Source organism: Mustela nivalis (assembly GCF_964662115.1).
Source record: "Mustela nivalis genome assembly, chromosome: 14".
Classification (NCBI taxonomy): domain Eukaryota; kingdom Metazoa; phylum Chordata; class Mammalia; order Carnivora; family Mustelidae; genus Mustela; species Mustela nivalis.
The window spans coordinates 54657820-54678626 of record NC_139033.1 but is presented as its reverse complement, the minus strand read 5'-3'; the positions used below and the strand labels follow the sequence as shown (position 1 = coordinate 54678626).

General features: G+C 45.2%; 1 protein-coding gene across 22 annotated transcripts in view; it reads left to right on the top strand.

Annotated features, from left to right (window-relative positions):
• The window catches only part of FHOD3 (formin homology 2 domain containing 3), a 456221-nt gene that overhangs the window by 312911 nt on the left and 122503 nt on the right, over positions 1-20807 (top strand). For all 22 annotated transcript variants that reach the window (XM_082699502.1, XM_082699490.1, XM_082699491.1 and 19 more), the window contains exon 10: positions 213-463. In XM_082699502.1, the coding sequence (XP_082555628.1) occupies positions 213-463 (251 nt within the window). The remainder of the gene's footprint in view (positions 1-212; positions 464-20807) is intronic.

Below are 20807 nucleotides of genomic sequence, written 5' to 3'. Positions count from 1 at the left end.
TCCCTCTGCATTTGACTGGGAAAGTAGACAGCGGCAAGCCTCTTTCAGTTTGCAGACTGCCCTCGGGCTCGCCTGTATTTGTGAAGCTCTAGAGAAGCGGAGTTAGCAGGATGGAAAGAATGGAAAGTCTCCTTAGAGGGAGCCTGAAATGCAGACCACACCTAAGGTCTCAGAGAGGTTGTCACGTCTGACATTGCGCTCTGCTTTTTCAGGTGGCACTGCGGCTGGAGGATGGTGATGAGAGCGCCGAACCGCCCCCCAGCGGGCGCCGGGACCGCAGGAGGGCCAGCGTGTGCTCCGGTGGCGGTAGCGGTGGCGCGGGCGAGCAGCGAGGCCTGGACCGCAGGCGCAGCCGCAGGCACTCCTTGCAGAGCACCCAGAGTCCCCTGTCGGCCCCCACCAGTCCCTGTTCCCAGTCGGCTCCTGGCTTCAAGCACAGTCAAGTACGAGAGCACTGTGAAAAGTAAGCATCACCCCAGCCCTTGTGAGGGGTGTGAGGACCCCGGAGAGGTGGGAGGGGTCACAACCCTGCAGGGACCCACCACCCTGCCCTCCCTGCCAGCCACACAGTCTCTCCGGACTTGCTCCCCGCCTCTTCTCTTTCCTTAAAACGTCACCCCCAGCGTCCCTTGGAACGTCCCCCTGGCAAGTTGGTCCTGGGGATAGGCATAGATTTGATCTTACCAAGCCCACGAGCTCTTCTTCACACATTTGTGCTTTGATAGTCCTATCTCATTCAATATCTGTTCAGAAAATCTGTGCTTTATCAAATGGAAAAGAATCCAAAAACACAAAACAACATAGAAACAAATTGTGCACCATCCTGAGAATGTAAGATCCTAAGTCTTGAAATACTTGTAGCAATGCATAGTTGAGGGTGATTTTAGTTAAATAGAATAATCTGTTTGAATTAAATCGATAAAATATAGAAACATATATGTACATATACATTGCTTTATATTCATAGGGGTAGATAATATATGTAAATTTCAGGAAATGCTATTGCTATTGTTTTTTTTTAATCATTTAGCAAACACTTTTATTGCTTATCTATTATAAGCCAGGGCTTTCTGATACAGTGGAGACATAAGGTATGCTCTCTGCCCTTCTCAGGCTCACATCTGAGCTGGGAGAAAGTAAGAATGAGGAAGGTAGATAGGAAGGAATAGAAGGGTTGATGATCTCATGAGAAATTAAATATATATATATATATATATATATATATATATATATACACACACACACACAAAGTAATAAATTTTGACAAAATCTATAGGAACTTAGAAATGGTTCTATAAAGCAGAGGGGCAGCCAAATGGATGGACATGCTGTTCTGGGGTCTGGTCCACTGCTGTCTTCCTGAGTGAATGCTGTCCGTTCACAAGGATGATGGAGCTCTATGGACCCGTCCATGCCAGCCAGGTCCACCTGGACGGCCTGCTACACTGGTTTGCCAGTGCGTCCCCTCCTGCTGCTGGCACGTGGGAGCTCCGCTTACATCATTTAGCTGCAGCATTTTCTGTCATCATGGAAATCCACGTGGGAGCCACATGTAGGTCATGAGGCTGCCTGAAGTAGAAAATAACTCAGAATAAGTTAGGTGCTCTTAAGAGAGTGATCAAGTTATGTCCCTTCTTAAGGGAACACCCACCCTTGTCTTGAGAGATGCCCCGAGTAGTCTGGTACTCATAGGATCCCTGGAGGATGAGCTGACCATGCCTTGGGGTACCTCCTGTTACAGAAGGGGAGGAGGGCCTGAGTCCGAGAGTGATGTGCAAGCCCATCCGTATGGACACTCTTCTCTAGCACATAACTATCCATCTACAGATTGTTCTAAGGGTTTGTGTAGAACAAGCTCTATTATAATGGAAGGAAGATGAAAACTTCTAAAGAGACGGAGGAATGAGAAGGTCGGCTACGAACGTTGTTGCCCCTTGTAGTCTATGATCTTCAGGAAACTTAGTGCTCAAAGACCATGTAATGTTCTCTTCAGCACTGCTGCTAGCTCGTGGCTTCAGAAATTAACATGGAGAGAAGTGTGTACAGTGGGCTGAAAATCTATATGTAAACCCAGCCCAGATGCTGAGCATAGTCCTCTGGAGCCCTTATCCACAGCACTTGGTGTTTTCTTGTTCTGTCCGACTTGTATCGTGTAGATTCCTGGTCTGTTTCTTGCTGTTATGCCTGTCAAAGGTGCCCATGTTGTAAGCTCAGGCAGCCATGCCTTGTGACAAGTTGGCAAGGACGGCAGCAGCGGAGTGGACCATCCTGGGCAGAGATGACAGTTTCAAGGTGCGGGGCTTGGCGGGATCTGGCACGGGAAGCTACACATGACAATTTGCACTCTTCTTGTCTCATTCTTTTCAAGTAGGACTGCATTTTCGTTTTACTGAAATGAGTACATTGACGTAAATTTATAGCATTTATTTGAGAAGAACACACTTTCCCCTTTGTAAAGACAGATAACATTGTACAGATTGATTATGAGGTGGCTTTATCCATGAACCCTGTTGGAGGGATTTTGCCCTCTGGCCCCAAAACAACAGTACAGTTTTGGCAGCTGTGGGAGTGGGATGGAAAGAAAGGGTGACGAGAAGCCGAATGGGAAATGATCCCAGCGTGCATAGCTTAGTCACCTGCTCCACATCTGTGCCTCCAAATGGTACGTTAGAATCAAGTAGTTCATTGTGTCAGACAACCCACAGCCCTTGAAAGACACAGAAGCGTGCCTGACCTAGACCGCTCTTCATCTATGGGAGCATTCTGGCCCTGCTCCCTGCTGACTTGTAGCAACATGCCTTGCATATGGCACATAGGAATTTTAGACTGGATTTTATAATTCTGACCCAACTAGTGCCAGCAGCTCTGAAAGGAAGATGATAGGAACATGTCAGAGGTTAGAGATTCATGTTCTCCCTAAAATGCGTATGGTATTCTCCACTAAAGTGGTCTTTTAATGTCATACAAAATTCTCACGGTGGTCCTCTGTAAGGTCTAGCAGGACAAGCATTTTCATCCTCATTTTACAAATGAGAAGACAGAGGCTTCGTGCCTTGTGATGAGCCCAGAACTAAGGTGCTGAGTTGTGGGTTAAACCCAAGTCTTTGGCCCTTGCCTTTCAGTGTCCAAAATCACGCAGAATCATTTCCCAACCCACCATCTCTAACCCTAGTCACTGAATGAGAAGAAATTTTATTTACATACTATGTAGATATATTTTTTTGACGTAAATATAAAAATTCTTAGAGATGAAAAGGAGAAAATTTCAAAGTCTCCTTATGAGGTAAGCCTGCTGGGCTCTGTGCTTTATTCCAGTAAGGACTAAGACTCAAAGCACAGATTGGTTTGCCTTGGTTTCTTAAGAAATAGAACTCTACGCTCAGCCTTTATCAGATAAGGGATAAGTTTATGGTTATGGGTCATCTGTCACCTAAAAGCATCTTTTTTTTTTCTTTGAAGGAGAGCACATTAGTGCGAGGGGTAGCGGGGGGTGGGGGAAGGGACAGAGGAAGAAGGAGAGAGAGAATCTTAAGCAGACTCCATGCCCAACGTGGAGCCCACGGGCTCTAACTCACAACCCTGAGATCATGACCTGAGCCGAAATCAAGAGTCACATGCTTAACCCACTGAGCCACCCGGGTGCTCCAAAAATGAAATCCAAAATGTGAGTGTAAAGATAAAGCTCGTCATGGCATATGTAGTCACAAAAGATACTTTAAGGGGCACCTGAGTAACTCAGTCAGTTAAGCACCTGACTCTTATTTTTCGTCTCAGGTCATGATCTCAGGGTTGTGCGATTGAGCCCTTGCATTGGGCTCTGTGCTGGGCGTGGAGCCTGCTTCAGATTCTCTCTCTCCCTCTGCCCCTGGCTTCGTACCTCCTGTGCTTGTGTGTGCTCTCTCATTCTTTCTAAAAACAAAACTTCATCTTGGTATTTCTGTCTTTGCCCTGGAAGGAAGAAAAATGTTGGTGCTTTCATTTTTTACCAGAAAAAAATTATTTTTCGCCTCAAATCAGCAAAAGAACCAGTATTTCTGGTTTAACTTACAAGTATATAATCTTAGGAGAAAAAAGTCTTAAAGCCTAGAGCAGGAGACCTTCCTATGAACTTCTAGGGCTCAGACCATCTCCTCTCTAGGGCACCCTATTCTATCCCTGAACTTTCTGTTTGTAAGGAGGGTCTTCTGATCTAAATGCCCTCCACAATATTCTAGGTCTATTATTGCTTGATACTCTGTTACATGGATGAAATTTCCCCATAGTGTTTCCCTGTTCATCCTGGTTCTTCCCTCTGTCAGCACACACCAGGGCTTCTTCCTGCTCTGTATGTCAGTCTGATAATGAACATTGCATGTGACTTAATAATATAAAATCTTTCATCCTGCTGATTTCCACACAACCTTCCAACTCACGGAGGTAATTTTGACCTTGATTCAGTCACTAAGGTTAACAGTTGTGTCATCCAGCCTTCAGCCCTGTGTATATTTTAATACACATGGAAGAGTGACCTGGCAGGTAGTTGATGATGACAACCAGCTGGAAGCTGATGGCACAGAAGGCTGCCACGTGCCCCAAAGGCAGGGGCTGGAAGCTTTCTCTGTCAGGGGCCAGGTAGTACAGTACATAGGTTAAGCTTTTCAGGTCAGACCTTCTGTGTTGCAACATTCAGTGGCATTCTGCCTTTCTAAAAGCAGCCAGAGACAGGTGAACAGATGAGCTTACTTGTATAAGGACACCGAGACTGGAATTTTCCACGTCATGAAATATTCTTCTGGTTTGTGTTTCAGCCATTTAAAAATCTGAAAACTATCCTTAGCAGACAGACTCTATAAAAATAGGCAGTAAGCCCGATGTGGCCGCCACGCTATCCTTGGCTAGCCTCTGTTTTGAGGCGCTGGGTCTCTAGAGGGAGATTGGGAGGGAAATGATCTGGAATTGGCAAAGAGGGGTCTGTGGGGTGTGAGGGAAGAGCCCATCATGCCGGAGGAGAGGACTGTAGGGAACAACGTGCTAAGTTCAGGTTGGGAGCAAGGAATAGTCCATGAAGACATTGAGACTATCGGGGATTTTGCTGAGTGCTGCTCATAAGTTCTCAAGGCACCGTGGATGGCTGAGGGGATTGGAAAAGGCAGGAGATGAGTTAGATGAGGGGACAAGCAGAGCCAGTGAGGAGAAGGGGATCTGGCTGTAAGTCCGGGAAAGGTGGGGCTGCTCCAGGACGTGGAAACAGCCTAGAATCAGTCCCCGTGTTCCATTATAGTTGTGGTTTCGACCCTCAGGACATCTGGCTGTGTCTAGACCCATGTTTGGTTTCCATATTTGGCACATGGAGTGCTATTGGCACCTGGTGGGTAGAGTCCAGGGGTGTTACCGAACATTCTGCAAGGCACAGGACAGCCCTCTGCAGCCAAGAATTATCTGTCAAAAATATCAGTAGCGCTGAATCTGAGAAACCCCACCTTAAAAGACAGCAAGTCATTTGTTGTAATTTTCCATTCCTCCTTGGGATGATGCCAAGGTAGGGTGCCTGTTGACCATTGGAAGGAGGGGGTGTCTTCCTTAGAAGCACATGGAGCTCGGTGGATTTTCCTTCAAACGTTTATGTGCATTGGTCAGAGTTGACTTTATTCAGGGAATAGAGTTCTCAGATTTCTTGGCTACTGTACGGAAAGTAGAGCCCCTTTTTTGCTCATTTTTGTTTTAACTCATTTAGCAAAGTTTTACACTTCAAACTCTTAGGGAGTATGCTGAACCCTCTGGGGCAACCAAAGGTTTGGCTCGACCTCATGATTTTCTCAGTCATCCAGATGCCCAGTAAACCCGGTTTCGATCAGCTTCGTATCTATCACATTCCCCCAAATTGATAAAATGGCACATGATGCAAGCTGTATTACAAAGCGGCAAGATCGAGCTATGATTCTACATGATTCTATCATGGAAGCCGTGCTGTTCTGCAGCCAGGATCAGGAATCTGTTTGGGGGAATAGAAACACAGGACAAGCTCCCTGGGGTCGCTCTGACTACCCAGTGCTCCCAGAGGTTCGAGTGGGGCTGAGGACTCAGTACAGGGAAGGTACAGTTGGCACATGCCTCTTGGCTGGTGGTATTATCGACTAGTGGTCAAGAAATGAAAAAAATTCATTCAAGAATTGTTCCTTTGTTAGGTAAGTTAGACGAGAGGTAAAAATAAGGGGAAATAAAACCCCAAGTCTTAATATATGTTGCACCAGAGTACGCATTCTAAAAGATTGAAAGTGATAAGAAAGTCAGCAGGCCCACGGGGGAGATTAGGGTTGGGGTCAAGGCCTTGAGCTCGCTGCTGGAGAGACCAGACATGGTAGTTTGACTGAATATATACCTGATCCACAAGCTGCAGGGACATGATGTGGCCTGGCTCTGGCAGGTTCCAGAACATGCGAAACGGAGGGGGACCGTGCCCACATGGGCTACAGGCCACCTGCACTTCAGGGAGGAGGAGTCAGGCTGGGTACAGTGTGGAGATGGAGTGTGGACCCTTGCATCGGGAGCTCAGTCTGAACCTGCTGGCGGGGAACAGACTGCGGCTCCTGAAGGGCAGAGGAGCACTCAGTCTGCTCAAGTCCCCCCGCATCCCCATCTAGGGTGGGAGTATCGACTCTCAGGAGCAGGTGCTTGGCTCCACCACTAACAGCCATGTGTCAACTTAGATACGGCCCCTGGCACCTAGGGGGCACCGACTACATAGCCACTCTGATTTCCAGTAAAAATGATGTAGGATGTAAAGATGCAGTATCGGCTATGCAGTGTAAAACAGACCTAGTTGGAGCATAGGTACAAAGGGGGACCGTAATGGCAATTAACAGATGTGACAGTAACTCACCTTTCCTGGGCACCTGCTTATCTGCCAGGCTGTATGCTGGGAGCTTCAGGGTACTAAGCGCATTTTCACCGTTACTCCACGAGCTAGGTGCTGTTAGGATCTCCACGTGGCAGGAGGAGAAACTGAGACAGAGAGTTAAAGGAACTGTCCAGAGTCTCACAGCCATTGGCACTGATTTTAGAGTTCATGGTGGAACTGGTTTTAGAGTTCAAGGGGCCTGTCTCTAGAGTCCCTGTCCTTCACCATTTTATTCAACTACTTTTTTTTATTTCCTGTGATTCCATAGAAATAAAACAAATATCCTTGGTACTTGGCAGTTAATAAGCAACTATCAAATATACATCGCCATCTTTTTATATTACCACTTCCAGATTTTTATGTCAGCACATTTAGAAAAGTTATTGCTTTAGTCTTCCGTTATATGGGTATACTATAAAAACAGGTTGCCTTCACTCATTTTGCTATGTCTTCATACCAGTTTTTTTCCTAGTACTAAACTTTTGGGAATAAGCACACACACATGTGTTTATACACATATGTTGGCTTTCTTTTAGGACAGATTCTTAAGGGTGAGATTCTAGATCAAAGGACCTGACATTTTTACTATTGATGTCATACCACTGGCCTTCAAAGAGATGACACCACTTTACTGTCCCACCCTCTGCACGTGACTGAACATTTTCTCACACCATCATCAGCACTGTATGTTTGAGGAGTTGTTCAGAAGTTCAATGTTTCTGGAAAGTAAATTGCCTCAGCAATTCACTGTGCACTTTTTTTAAAAAAAGATTTTATTTATTTATTTGACAGAGAGAGATCACAAGTAGGCAGAGAGGCAGGCAGAGAGAGAGGGGGAAGCAGGCTCCCCGCTGAGGAGAGAGCCCGATGTGGGACTCAATCCCAGGACCCTGAGACCATGACCTGAGCCAAAGGCAGAGGCTTAACCCACTGAATCACCCTGGCGCCCCTCACTGTGCACTTTTTGACTACTATTGGGGTGGTTCATCTTTAATTGCTTCACTGGCTGTTGAAATTTCCTGAGTGTTGCCTGTTTGTATCCTTGGCTCATTTGTCTCCTAAATGGTTTATTTGTTTTAATGAGCAGCTACTCTATTTTAATATGGAAATATTCAAATAAAAAGCAGATAGAAGGTAAGCATCCTTGACACATTATAGATAATAATTTCTGACCACTATGTCACAAATATTTTTACCTTTTCTATTAATATATTTTCACTTCTGATGTCTCTTGGTGCCTGCATAAAACATATTGTTAGGGGGTCCAATTCGTTAGTTTCTTCCTATGCAGCTTTAAGGTGGCATGCTTATTCAGGAGAGTGGATCCTCCTCCTAATCAGCCTCCACTTTGTCTGGGAAGGATGCTTGGCTCTTTTCTCCTTCACTATCTAGATGCGTCATGACCCCAGGAACAGCACGTAAGGAGCATTGACTTTGTGCTCGCTCTCGTGCTGAGAAGTTTGCACATATTATAAATTATATGAAGAGAGTGGTAGACCCTTCCCCTCTTTACAGGTGAGGAAACTGAGGCACAGAGGTTGAAGAGTGGGCCCCAGATCTCACAGGTGTTGGGTGACACGACTGAGTTGGAATCCATTCATTCTGAGCCCAGAGCGTGTGCTCAGAACCAGAGTGCCCTGGGACTATGCTCTGAACCTATAGAACGTGTTCAACAGTAACAACTGTTTTGAGGATGAATCAGATTTGCTGAACAAGCAAAAATTCAGAGCAAATATTTACTGTGACTTGGGAATCCTAATGAGCTGTATTGTTTATCATCACTGTTAGATTTTGATCTTGAGATAATCACACTGATTTGCTTGTTCTTTTCAAACACTGGCACTGAAGACGATTCCTAAGGAGTTCTGAAAATGTTCAGAGCAGGAGTTTCAACACTGGAACAAGGCTTCCTCGAGTTTCATAGCTAAGCATAACAACTATCTTGGATAGAGGAAGGAGGGAAGGAAGGTATAGGAACAGAAATTTATCTGGTTGAGAGGATGCCACAGTTAACAGTGTTCAGAGGCTGGGCTGTCCTTACATTTTTGGGGCTCATGCCTGGTGTGTATCAGTGGCCTGGTGGGTGGTAGGAGCCAAACCTTGAGCCTGAGCCTTGGAGAGGGAGCAGGAGGGAGGCAATTGGAGAGGGAGTTGCTTTCTATTTTCCTGCAGAAGTAGGAAGGTGTGTTGGCTCCTTTCCACCAGACACAGGAACCAGTGGGCAAAGGGGAGCCTAATTATGGAAACATTAGCAGGGCGGGTGAGCTCATCTTCCCATATTTTGATGGGAAGAGGCATGTTTGGATGCCCAGTTCTAGGGCAGTGCCTCACTCTCTGGTCTGTCTCACACCTTGTCCACAGGACTCTATGGCCAGGGGTCACAGAATTCTCGGCCGATTAGTTGCAGGGTCTGTGACAGAAACAGCAGACTAGTCCTAGCTCTCTCTTGCTCAGAAACAGTTAGCAGTGAGCAGCGGATTGACAGACAAAGAGCATAAGACGAGTAGGTGTTGGGTCATTGGTGCTGAGCCATGAGATCTGCAACTCAGTGACTTGCTCAGTCCTGGTTCCAGGAGGAGGGTTTGACCAAGGGCAGTGAGGGAGCAGCAGCCGAGGTGGCTGAGAGCACAGGGTCGGTCTTCCCAGCGGCGGACTGTGCCTCCTTGCCAGGCTTGGCCTCCGTCTTCTCTCCTGTAAACTCAGGATGATGCTGCTGCTTTAATAGGGTGGTGGGTGATTTAAGAGAGGCAGCACGGACGTGTGCTTAGCTCACTGTTGTTCCTACCGTCACTCCATGCCCTGGAGCTTTCCTGGGTTTTGTTCTATTAAAGAAGGTAATTGTTAAATAAATACGGATTCGAGCTGGAGACAAGATTTTGTGCCCTGGCATAAACATGCTAGAGGATTACACAACAGCCAGGTTAACAACCCAGCTGGTGCCGTGTGCGGCAAGTGGCTACCTGGGAAGATGCGTCTCACGGCAAATGATTTGTTCTAAATGGGATTTGCCGACAAGGGATGTGACCTTGTGAGGTAAGTGTGACTGAAAGCCAGGGATTCAGAGTTACCGTCTGGTGCCTAAGAGGCTCTTTCTGGTTTCCTGAGTATTGCCGGTAAGGGGCTGACAAGAGGGGAGAGTGCTGGGGTGGGGGGTAAGGGGGAGTGAGCTTGATACTGGTAGCCTAGAAAAGGCAGAGACACCAAGGCCTGAGGAAGAGGAGGTTTTGTAAAACTCCTTCTGATTTCTGGGGCAGGATCCCTGTTTTCTCAAAATGTGGCTGGGACTAGATTGCAGATTTCTTGGGGGTTTGAACTTTGTTGCTTTTTTTAAAGTGAAGAATCATTGAGCTACTGTGTTATATTCCTGCGCACAATGTACCGATTCAACTGACGTTTGTATACATTTGGAGCTTTGCCGGATTGGATTTGAGAATCTTTCCGGGTTCTGAAGAAATTGGCAAAATTTTCTCCTTTAAACTGAGCAAAGCTACCGGTGAATTTTTAAGTGAGGTGTGAGCAGGGGTGTGTTTGGAAGAGCGGAGAGCGGGTGGCAACAGTCCGGGAGAGAGCCTGACTCAGGCCGGGGCCGTGGTGAGTAGGAGCCACTGAGGAGACAGGGAGGGCATTATCTGGAGGACAGTGACTGGATTTTATGGTAAGAAAAAGGAGTCTGGGTGATGCCCAGGCAGCCATTAGCCCAGCAGCATGGGATGGCTCTCAGGCCACTTTGTGGGCTTTGGGCATTAAGTGTGAGTGTCTGTGGATCACAAGTACAACTTCCCCTAGCCAGCTATATAGATGTTTCTGGAACTCAGGTACATGTAGGTGATGGTTGAAGTCTAGGCTTAAATGCCATAACCTGGGGAGAAAGCAAGTGAGAGGAGCAGCAACTGGGTAAAGCTGTGGAAACCAACGTGTGGTCTTGTCATCTTGTGAAGTGCTGGAACCGAGAAGCTCACTTTCTTGCCAACTCAATGAACCTTGAAATCGATTGTCTTCAAGTGTGAATATTTTTCAAGCCAGAGTGGCCCGCCTTGGTGTGATGTTTCAGGAGGAGACAGCCTTTACTGGGAGAGCCATAGTGAGCACATTTTAAAGAGAAGGAAAGGTTCTTATTTCCCATTAAATCTTTGACTTGCTCTGGGAATTTTCTTGCAGCGTCCAACCTGCTCTCCCTTGTGCTGTGCAAACCCCACATTTCCTATAAGGTGCACCTTCCCCTCCATGTTGTGAATGTTCAAAACCCTTCCTGAGAAGTTTGATTTTCCTTGGTAGTCTGTGCGGGTGAGGGCGTGGGTGGTCCTTCAGGATGTGAGCCTCTCTCTCTCTCTCTGTCTCATGCTATTCCCAGGATGCCTTTGGAAATGGAGCAGAGGCTTTCTGATGATTACTGAGTGAGCTGTTTGGATCCAGTCATGCAAGGAGAAATGTGATTACCTTTGCTTGACAAGGGTCTGCAGAGGAAGCTTGGTGGTAACTCTTCACTTATAAAGGTTGAATGAACAGGGAACTAAAACCCCAAAAATGTAGGTTGAAGAGGCCGACTCTGACCTGGTGAAAAAAGAAAGAGTGGCCAGAGGTGCAGCTGCTGAAGCATTTTGCAAAGGAGACTTTTGGAAATTGGAGGGGACAGGCCCAAAGAGAGGGAGAGAGAGAGACGGGGCTGATGGCATTGGTATCTCACAGCATGTGCTTACCACACTGACCATGGTCACAGAAGCTCAGATTCACGTTGAAAAAAATCTTTATTTCTGAGTGAGGTTATGTGTTTGGTTCAGAAACTGACTAGAATTAACATGGACTACAGCAGTGCTTCAAATACGTCTCATGGTGCCCTGTACTGTGTCTCCTCCTGGTGGGATGGGGCCTTCGTGGGATGAGCGAAAGGAGACTCCCTGTGCACGTGAATGCAGTGAGAAGAGACATTGATGTTCAGGAAAGAATCTGGAAGAAGGAAGGATTAATGGCTTCTTCCAGTCCTTACGTAGAAAAGTCTTACCCTCCCACCAACCCCGCAGAGAAATGATCACAGCAGAGGTAGCATAGCACAGTGGTGAGGAGCTTGGATTCAGATCCCGGCTTGAGTTTTAGCTGTGTGACTCCAGGGAAAATCCTTAACCACTCTGTGCCTCAGCTCCTCATCAGTGAGTGGAGTAATACTAGTACTAACCTCCGCAGCTCGTGGGAGAATTCAAGGAGTAAACCAAGTAAAGCGCTTAGCGTGAGAATGCCCCACAGAGAGTATATTAAGTAAGTAGAATTAATGAGTGAGCGCGGGCACCCACCTCCACCCCAGTGGATCCCGCTTTCTTTGGAGCAGAGGCAGAGCCCAGCCAAGAAGGAAGCCAGCCTTGCCCTTGGAGAGTGCTCTGGAGAAGTCAAGGACACCGGGCACATCCGAGACAAGTATCTGCAGCCTACATCCCGTTCGATGACTGTGATAGAGCGTACTTCCAGGAGAGCTCAGGAATTCAGAGGTACTTACACCACACTTTAGGAATACTCAACTTTGATAGTCACATCGCCCCAGAGAAATAATGTCATTCCTGAGAGGTTTGGTGCCCCCACAAATGTGTGGTCCTGGTTTTATAAATATGAGATTAGAAATGGCTAGAGATGCGTCCCCATAAGGAGGTGGGCAGGTCAGAGCCTGCCACATGCAGGCATCCGTCTCGTCAAGGTGTTGGACGGGACAGGGTATGAGGGGAACAGAGGGTGTGGTGACCCGTGTCAGCAGCAGGCTTCCAGGCGGAAACCAATACTGACTTACTGGCCTTGGGAAGATACTGGAAAACACATTTTTTTTTCTTTTTTTTAACCAGTGTCAAGCTTTGTAAAGTTGCCTTTGAAATCGAAAGGTAAATAATTTTGATCATGGAATGGGAGAAGAGAAGCAAAGATGAGGTACCTTGTGTTTGTAAAAAACATGGCTGGGGCTTGGGTTCACATGGATAGGTCGTGTCTGTCAGTCAGTGAGCAAACCCCTGGAAGAGGGTTTGTCCCCAGGGAAGCAAACCCCTGGGGAGCCCCAGGCCTGAGCATCTCATTTCAGAGGGACTTCACCTGGATGGACTTATCAATGTCGACATTTTATGAGCCTTGGTATTAGGCTGACTGCTTTGAGGTTGTGGCAGAAGGAAAGCAAAATCCTATTCATGCCTTCGTTATTTATCCAGCTCCTATATTCCTGTATTTGCCACATTGTTGCTTCTGAGGTACAACGGGGAACATGAGCCGTACGAAGCCTCAAACACTGAGCGTACAAACAGCGCAGCAATGAATGTGTGTAGTGGGAAGAGGGCTTTTGAGGGAAGGAAACAGGGCTGTGTGGTGGAGGGTCATAGGGATAGAAGGATACACCCTTGAGGAGAACTTGCACAAGGGCACAAAGCTACGGGCAGGGATTTCATTACACTATTTTTTAAAAGAGCGGAGAGCTGGGGAGTGGCTATCGAAGGAAAACACGGAATAGGCGTCTTATGGAATGCAACCGGCAGTTATAAGAAATGTAGCCTACCAGAAGCACTGACATTCTTGCTGTGTCAGTTGCTGTATAAAAAGATTATAGGATAACACAGGCTTCAATTTTCTTTTAAGCTGGAAATTTACCCACCTGATGTGTTGTAGCAGTGGTAATCTCTGATCAAAGGGAACTTAACTTTTATCGGTAGTCTTAAACTTTTTTGAAGGAAGGATGTATTCCTGTAATTACATATTCATTTTTAAAAGGTTCTTTAGAAAAAAGGATAGTGGGATGGCAGTGGTCCAAGATGACTCCTCAAGCAGTTGGCCTGAATTTTGAAAGACGAGACGAACTCCCTGGGCTGAGGGAATGCCACGTTCCATGGCAAAGGGGGAGAAGGGCTTGATGCCCCCAGGTAACAAAGAGGGGTCTCAAGAGATAGGGTTGTAAATCGTAGACTGGGGACACAGGTGCCATGGAGACAAGACGAGGTTGCACAGCAAACAGGTTATGTCCTGCGGGACCTTGAAAACCAGAGCATGGAGTCCAGTGGTTATTTGCTGTGTAAGATTAGCCATGCACCTCTGAGGAGATGCCTGTCTTCCTGGTGGGGATCAGATTGGAGGTGAGGAGAAGTGGACACTGGGATGCTGGGGGTGTAGCTTTTGATGCAGAACTACCTATAAACATTGGTACCTTGGACTTGGGCATTGGTTCTCAACCCTGTGGAGCACTGAAAATAACCTGAGATCAGTCTACACCTCAAAATGATGGAATACAGTTTCTAAAGGTAGGACCTGAGCATTAACATTTTAAAATCCTGTATCTCAAGGGTGAGGATCACTAAGCTGGAGGTTGCTCTAGGCCGTGGAGAACTTGAGGCCCACACTGGAGAAATAATCAGTAGTCCTCACTGCTAGATATCCCAGGCCCACCCTCTTGGAGCAGGCTGAGTCCCACAACGGGACACAATGGGGACTGTGTGACTTTGTAGGGCAGCACGTGGACTGGAGGCCTCTGTGCAGTTCCTTTGGTGATAGACCTTGTAGACAATTCTTGCCCCTTGCTGCTTTTTTTTCTCTTCCTATTATCTCCTTTTAAAACAATTCATTCTTCGTCGGCATTTTCACCAGCAGATGGCCAACGAAGTAGAAAGCAAATGCTTCCCACACAAGTCCATGTGGTTACTATTGGTAATTTGGAGGCATGACTTGAGGGGGTAGAAAATAGAAAATGAGGTTGTGGAGAAAAACCCTGGATGAAATATAAGATTTGAGGTTTATCTCCAGCTGTCAATTATCTGTACTTTATTACCATATTAAGAGTTGACTCTGGTGGGTTCACGTCTAAAGCATGTGAAAGGGCAATTAGAATTCTAGAAGCAAACTGAGTCATGAGGTAGAAAGGTATTACTACACACAGACTCTGAAACACACCGGGTTCCTCATGGTGGTTGCATTCGATATCTGGCTCTTAAAGACACACATAGCCTGTTTCTCTGCTGTATAACTAAAGTTTTTCACTCTCTAGTATACTTCTCTTCCCATCAGTGAAAAACAGAGGTGTATAGGAGGGGCCGTTATATGAAACATTTAAAATTAAGCTTGACCAGTAAACATGGATTAGACTAGTAGTTGCAAATTCTGGAAGTGGGAGAACTTGTCTAATGCCCACACAATTTTGTGTCTTAAGCTGTCACAGAACACCAGAGCTGGAAGCTCCCATCCTCCTGTTGCACTTTATTATATGAGTACGTAAGGAGGAAGCCAAGCCAGACCCAAGGCAGGGCTGTTTTCACCTCTGGAGGCCACTATCTTGAAACCTCAGCCTGAGGCTTGGCATCCCTTCCATTCCTACAAGTTCATAGAGAATTCCAGTCTCTCTTTATCCTAGTGTCACTACTCGCCTAGATCTCTAAGGGACACTTAACACAATTTACTAGAATCTGTGGCTTAGAATAAAGTTTTTTTTAAACGCAAAATCAAAGTACACACAAAGTAGTGAGATACCTCACTACTGTCTGTAGTTAATATTAGACTGATTTGCTTGGCACCTGAATTACCTTTACACCTGAATTAGCTACAACCTAGCTAATGTATCTTTTCCTATTGCTGTTTATACTGTGTAGATTCAAATTCTGTTTGAATTTGAATTCAACTACTCCATGTTTTCAGCAGAAAGAATGTGTTGGACCCATTAGTATTTTCTTCTAAAACAGAGTAACAAAATAATGGCTTATGCATTAAGATTCCGGCCAGTAGTTCGGCTCTTAAATATATTCAGTATCCATGACCCATGCTTTATATTCCTTCTAAACTTTGCATGCTACAGGGACAATAAATACTTTCCTGTCTAACTTTGGGTTCTCACCATGGAAACATCAGAGCAACAGCTGGGCTCAGTTAAATGTCTTTTCATTCTCTTGGCTGGCAAAAAATCTTTTAAGGGAAATTAAAAAAAAATTTGGTGGACAATAAAACTATTTTTGAATGAAATCACTGCTTCATTTGTCAGATATATGTCTTAACTGATTAAGATCACTAATTAGAAGTTTTCACATCTCATCTTGGCCCTTGGCAACCTAGAAACAGTCTTGAAGTTAACAGAAAGTGTGAGTCACTGCGAAGCCAAATCCGAAGGGGTTTAAGTATTCGTTAACACTGATGCAAACGGAGCCAAGGGGATGCTTTCTCTGTCATAAATTTAACAAAACATTTCCATGAAATATTTTTTCATCTAATTTTGATGTCATGCACATTTTACAGAACTCAATGGAGCATGTAAAATGTATGCATTTTATCTAAACCTTAAGACAAAGCTTTCCTATTAATTGCCACAAATGTCATACCAATGTCAAGCGTCATACTTAGGTCAAGACGTTGAGCTCCTCAAGGTACTCCAGCAGGTCTGGGATAACTGGGACCGTGAGCAGCTTCATCCATTCTTCCAGTGTGTTGTGTATCATACTGTCTGTGCTGCGCGGGGGGAGGATTGAGAGGCACAGTGCAGGAGATCTTTGCATAGAAGGACGGTGCAGTGATGACAGAGCGATAAAACCAGTTTAGATTTTGGTCTCCTGGGGTAGGCTGGTGGTAGAAAGGACACTAGCCTGGCTATCAGGAGAGCAGGGTTCTGTCTGGCAGGTTGTGTGATCTTGCCCTCTCTGGACCTCATCTTTCTTATCTCAGCATGGGGAGGTCTCTAAGGCCCTGTCTCAGTTCTTGCCAGGCTTCTTCTTTGACCACCCTTAGAAGGTGCTTCTGCGCTGAGTATCACGCTAGGTCCACAGTGCCAAAGGACTTCAACGGTCAGCAGCTATTTACTGGGTGTCCCTGGGGACTGGGTCTGCTGGAGAGACAGCTGGAGGAGTCACTCCGGGCAGGGAAATGTCTTTTGCGGAGAGACCTGCAGAATAAGCCAGACTTTGGGCGGATAGATCGATAGACCGATTAAGACCCGGAGAGGGAGATTACGAAGGGATAGTGAAAGGTGAAGTCAGAGAGATGGTAGAGGGCCTTAAAGCATTAGCTGGGCAAATTGGATTAAATCCTAAGGTTTGAATAGAGCAATGTCATGTGCAAACGCCCATCTTCTCCTCTGGTCAGTTCCTCCTCAGCCTTCTGAGTTCTGCTCCAGTAGCACAACTGTGTGGAAGTCTTGCTTTCCAGACCAGTCAGTCCTCCACTCCCCAGCTGAATACTTCCTGACACAATTAGTCATATAATGTCCTGCCCCACCCCCACAGGCGTATAAACTCCAAGGACAGGAACCAGAGTCTTGCATAAAATAAAAGCTCAATAAGTAATTGTTGGCTAAAGGGAGAGAGCACTCTTATCCCATAGTTAGACCTTTTTGCTTTTGAAAATAATAGTCGTTGCTTATGGGAAATGTCTGTATCATCTGCTGTGACCCTAAAACTGCTCTGAGAGAAACCTGTTTTAAAAATCCCAGGGGAACAGTGTTGGATCAATCATAATCCTTGGTTTATGGGTATCATCATTGTGGGTCCTTGTGTGGCCCCCTCATTTGTTTTTATATAAAATTTACCTGTTGGTATAAAAAAATCAATGAGAATATGGTATTGCTAAAAAACAAAAAACAGAGAATTTCCCCTTACACTTAGCCATGTGCTTCCATGTTTCTCATCTCTGTGCCTGGATAACCAACATTCTCGAATATGTTTTATCGTTATCCTTACGGGTTTGTTGTTTTATGATGTTATCAAATACATTTGTCTAACTAAACCCATTATGCAGTTTTGTGGTTTTGAGCTTTTAGAAAGTGTATCCTATGGTATGGTCCTTCTTACACGTCCTTCCTCCACGTTAGATGTATCTAACGTTCATCCGTATCACGTGAAGCTGACCGCCATCTATTTTTCACCGCTTGGACTCTACCTTGATCTGTTTATCATTTTTCTTGTTGGTGAGCGTTTGCTGAGTGTTTGGGTTGTTTCCATTCCTTGGCAATAACCAGCAGTGCTGCTGAGAATATTTTTAGACTCCTATCTTGGTGCATGAGTGTTTTGGTATCTCTAGGGAGGGTTTCTCAATCTTGGCACCGCTGACATTTTGGATCGAATTCTTCTTTGTTGTCCTGCACGTTGCAGGATGTTTAGCGGCATCCTTGACCTCTACCTGCTAGGTGACGACAGCACCCCTTCCACAGCTGTGACAACTCAAAGTATCTCCATTCACAAATGTCTCTTGGGGGGACTGAATCACCCCAGTTCAGAACCACTGCTCTGGGGTATAGAGATGCCATCTAGCAATGGCGTTGCTGGGTTACGATACGGGTGTTTGACTTCCCACGATAGCCTCAGTTACTTTGCCCAAGTGATCATAGCGGTTCACACTCCTGTCAGCAATACGTGGGTCAGATGACCTACATTCCCTTCCGCTCTTGCTGTCACCAGACTTCTTAATCTTTCCAAGCAGAGATAAGATGGTATCTCATTGTGGTCTTGATTTATATTTCCTGATCGATAGGTTAAAATATCTCTTCCTAGATATTTATTGGCCACGATCATGTATTTTTCCCAATTTTATTGTTGTGTTTTTATTTTTAAAATATGTCTTTGTAGATTTTGATATGAGTATGTCTATTAGATGTACTGAAATGCCTTCTTTGAATTCATTGCTTGACTTTTCCTCATCCGTAGTATTTTGGTCTTAGAATATATTTAAAATTTTTTTTGTACTTTTCAAATGTTCAGAAATGTTCATTTTCCTTTTTGTCTTGAGAAGCCTAAGAAATGTGACATCAGGCTGAGATCCAAATTGGGAAAGTAAAGTTGGCTTTGAAGGAAGCTACGCCCTGCCGACTTGGTCAGACTGTGGGCCTCTGGGTCTCTTTTCTAATGTGGAGAGGGTGGCCTCCAGTCTGAGATCGCCTGTGGTATAAAAAGGAAAATGCCTGTTGGGCTCAGAGTAGACCTCTGCAGTGGAGTAACTCTTTTATCATTATAAATAAATAAATAAATAAATAAATAAATAACCAACCCTCTTGATATTTGAAAGACAAAGATCAGAGACCCAGAATTCTCAGAGTAGACCTCTGCAGTGGAGTAACTCTTTTATCATTATAAATAAATAAATAAATAAATAACCAACCAACCCTCTTGATATTTGAAAGACAAAGATCAGAGACCCAGAATTCTTTCTGCATGAATGTAGACAAAAACAAGTTCTACTTGTTTTTAAGAGAAAATTCAGCTAGGGGAAAATCAAAATTGTCTGAACTAATTCTTCATCCTAAATCTTATCAACGTCAAAGATTCTGGTTGACTAATTCATCATGGGCTGAAACTAACATCAAGCATCAAAAGAGTACTTCTTTCTCCATCTACACTGAGAGAGTACTTCTTTCTCCATCTATTTGGATTATAGGGCAAGGCCAGTACCTTGACTATAGAGTGCCCTGGAAGTGGGTCCTCCAAGTAGGCCATTGTGCTGCCTGCCATCCGTCCTGCCCCACCTCTCATGAGAGTAAAGCTATGGGACACACAAGTCATGTGATAGTTTGGTGCAGGATCTGTAGATGTTGAGCCCAAAGAGGATAGAATTTGGGATGTAGGTCAGGATAGTGATCTCCAGACATCTGTGGGGCAACTACGCAGAAGAGAGGGGGATCAGAAAGAGTGTACAAAGCAGAAGTTAGAGGTGGAAGCGTTTTGCTGTCTGTCAATGGTGTAGAATGCTTTACAGACTACTGTGTTCTCTTTCTGGGGGCTTCAAGCAGAGTTCTGAGAGCCCCTCGGTGCAAAATGTTAAGAGATTCCCTGATAGGGCCCAAAAGGCAGTGGTGATGTTGTCGATGATGCTGAGAGCTAAAACAAACTGATTTGTCTGCCCTATGCCAAGCCTTTCCCCAGTGCTTTTACATAGGAATGCAACCCTCCCACAAGGTGTAGCTTGTTGCTACCCCATGCAGGGCGAGGACCACAGGACCCAAAGGCACACTAAGTGGCGGAACTGCGGTATAACCCAGGCAGCCTGGCTCTGAGCGTCTCCAACTCTAGCAGACTTCGCTTCTGGTGCATTTACCTCCTGGGGGAGCAAGTAAAATCAAGGCACTTTGGAGGGAGGGATTCAGTGTTTTAAAGAAGAAATACCCATTTGTTGTCAGGGTAGAGGGCGTTCTCGGTAGACTAGAAGTAATGGCATCCGTAAATTCCAACTGCAGCCGAGTGAAGGTGGTGGCATCAGGCTGCAGGCCGAGGGAACAGTTTTTATCCGGGCTGCTGCTGGAGCAGGCGGGAGAAAAAAAGAGTAAGGCTGATAAGGGGTGATGTGTGAGTGAAAGCTGTCCTGTGGGTTTACGTCTGGTGGCGTTACAGGAGGAACGTGGCCCTCAGCGATCCACTTGTCTCCTTGTTTGTGACACAGGCACCTTCCCTCTAGGTCTGGGGCGTGGAATCATTGGGTTTTGCCAATGCTTTTCTCTTTCAACTTTTTCAGATTCCATCCGTTCTTCCTTAGTTCTACAGTTGTAACCCTCGCTCTCCTAAGTAATTCTTTATGAGGCTTGCATGACTCTGACTCCAAAACCTGACACATACATTATAAGAAAGAGAATTTACAGATCAATTTTTGCAGATGTAGGTGAAAATTTTATGAAAAAATATTAACAAATAGAACCCAGCTGTATATAAAAGGAATAATATGACAAAGTAGTGTTTTTTTTTTTTTCCTGGCATACAAGTTTGGCTTAATATTTTAAAAAAGTAGTCTCTGTAATTCACTGTTAATGGGAAAAAGGGGAAATCATTGGATTATCTTTTTAAATGGAAAAAACACATTTGACAGAATTTAATATTCATTTATGATAAAAATTCTTGGAAAATAAGGAAACTTTAATCTTATAAAAAAATGTCTACACAAAACTATGGCAAACCTTATACATTCCTCTGATATTTGGAAAAATAAAGGAATACTTAAATTCACTTCAATTTAATCTCATTGGAGT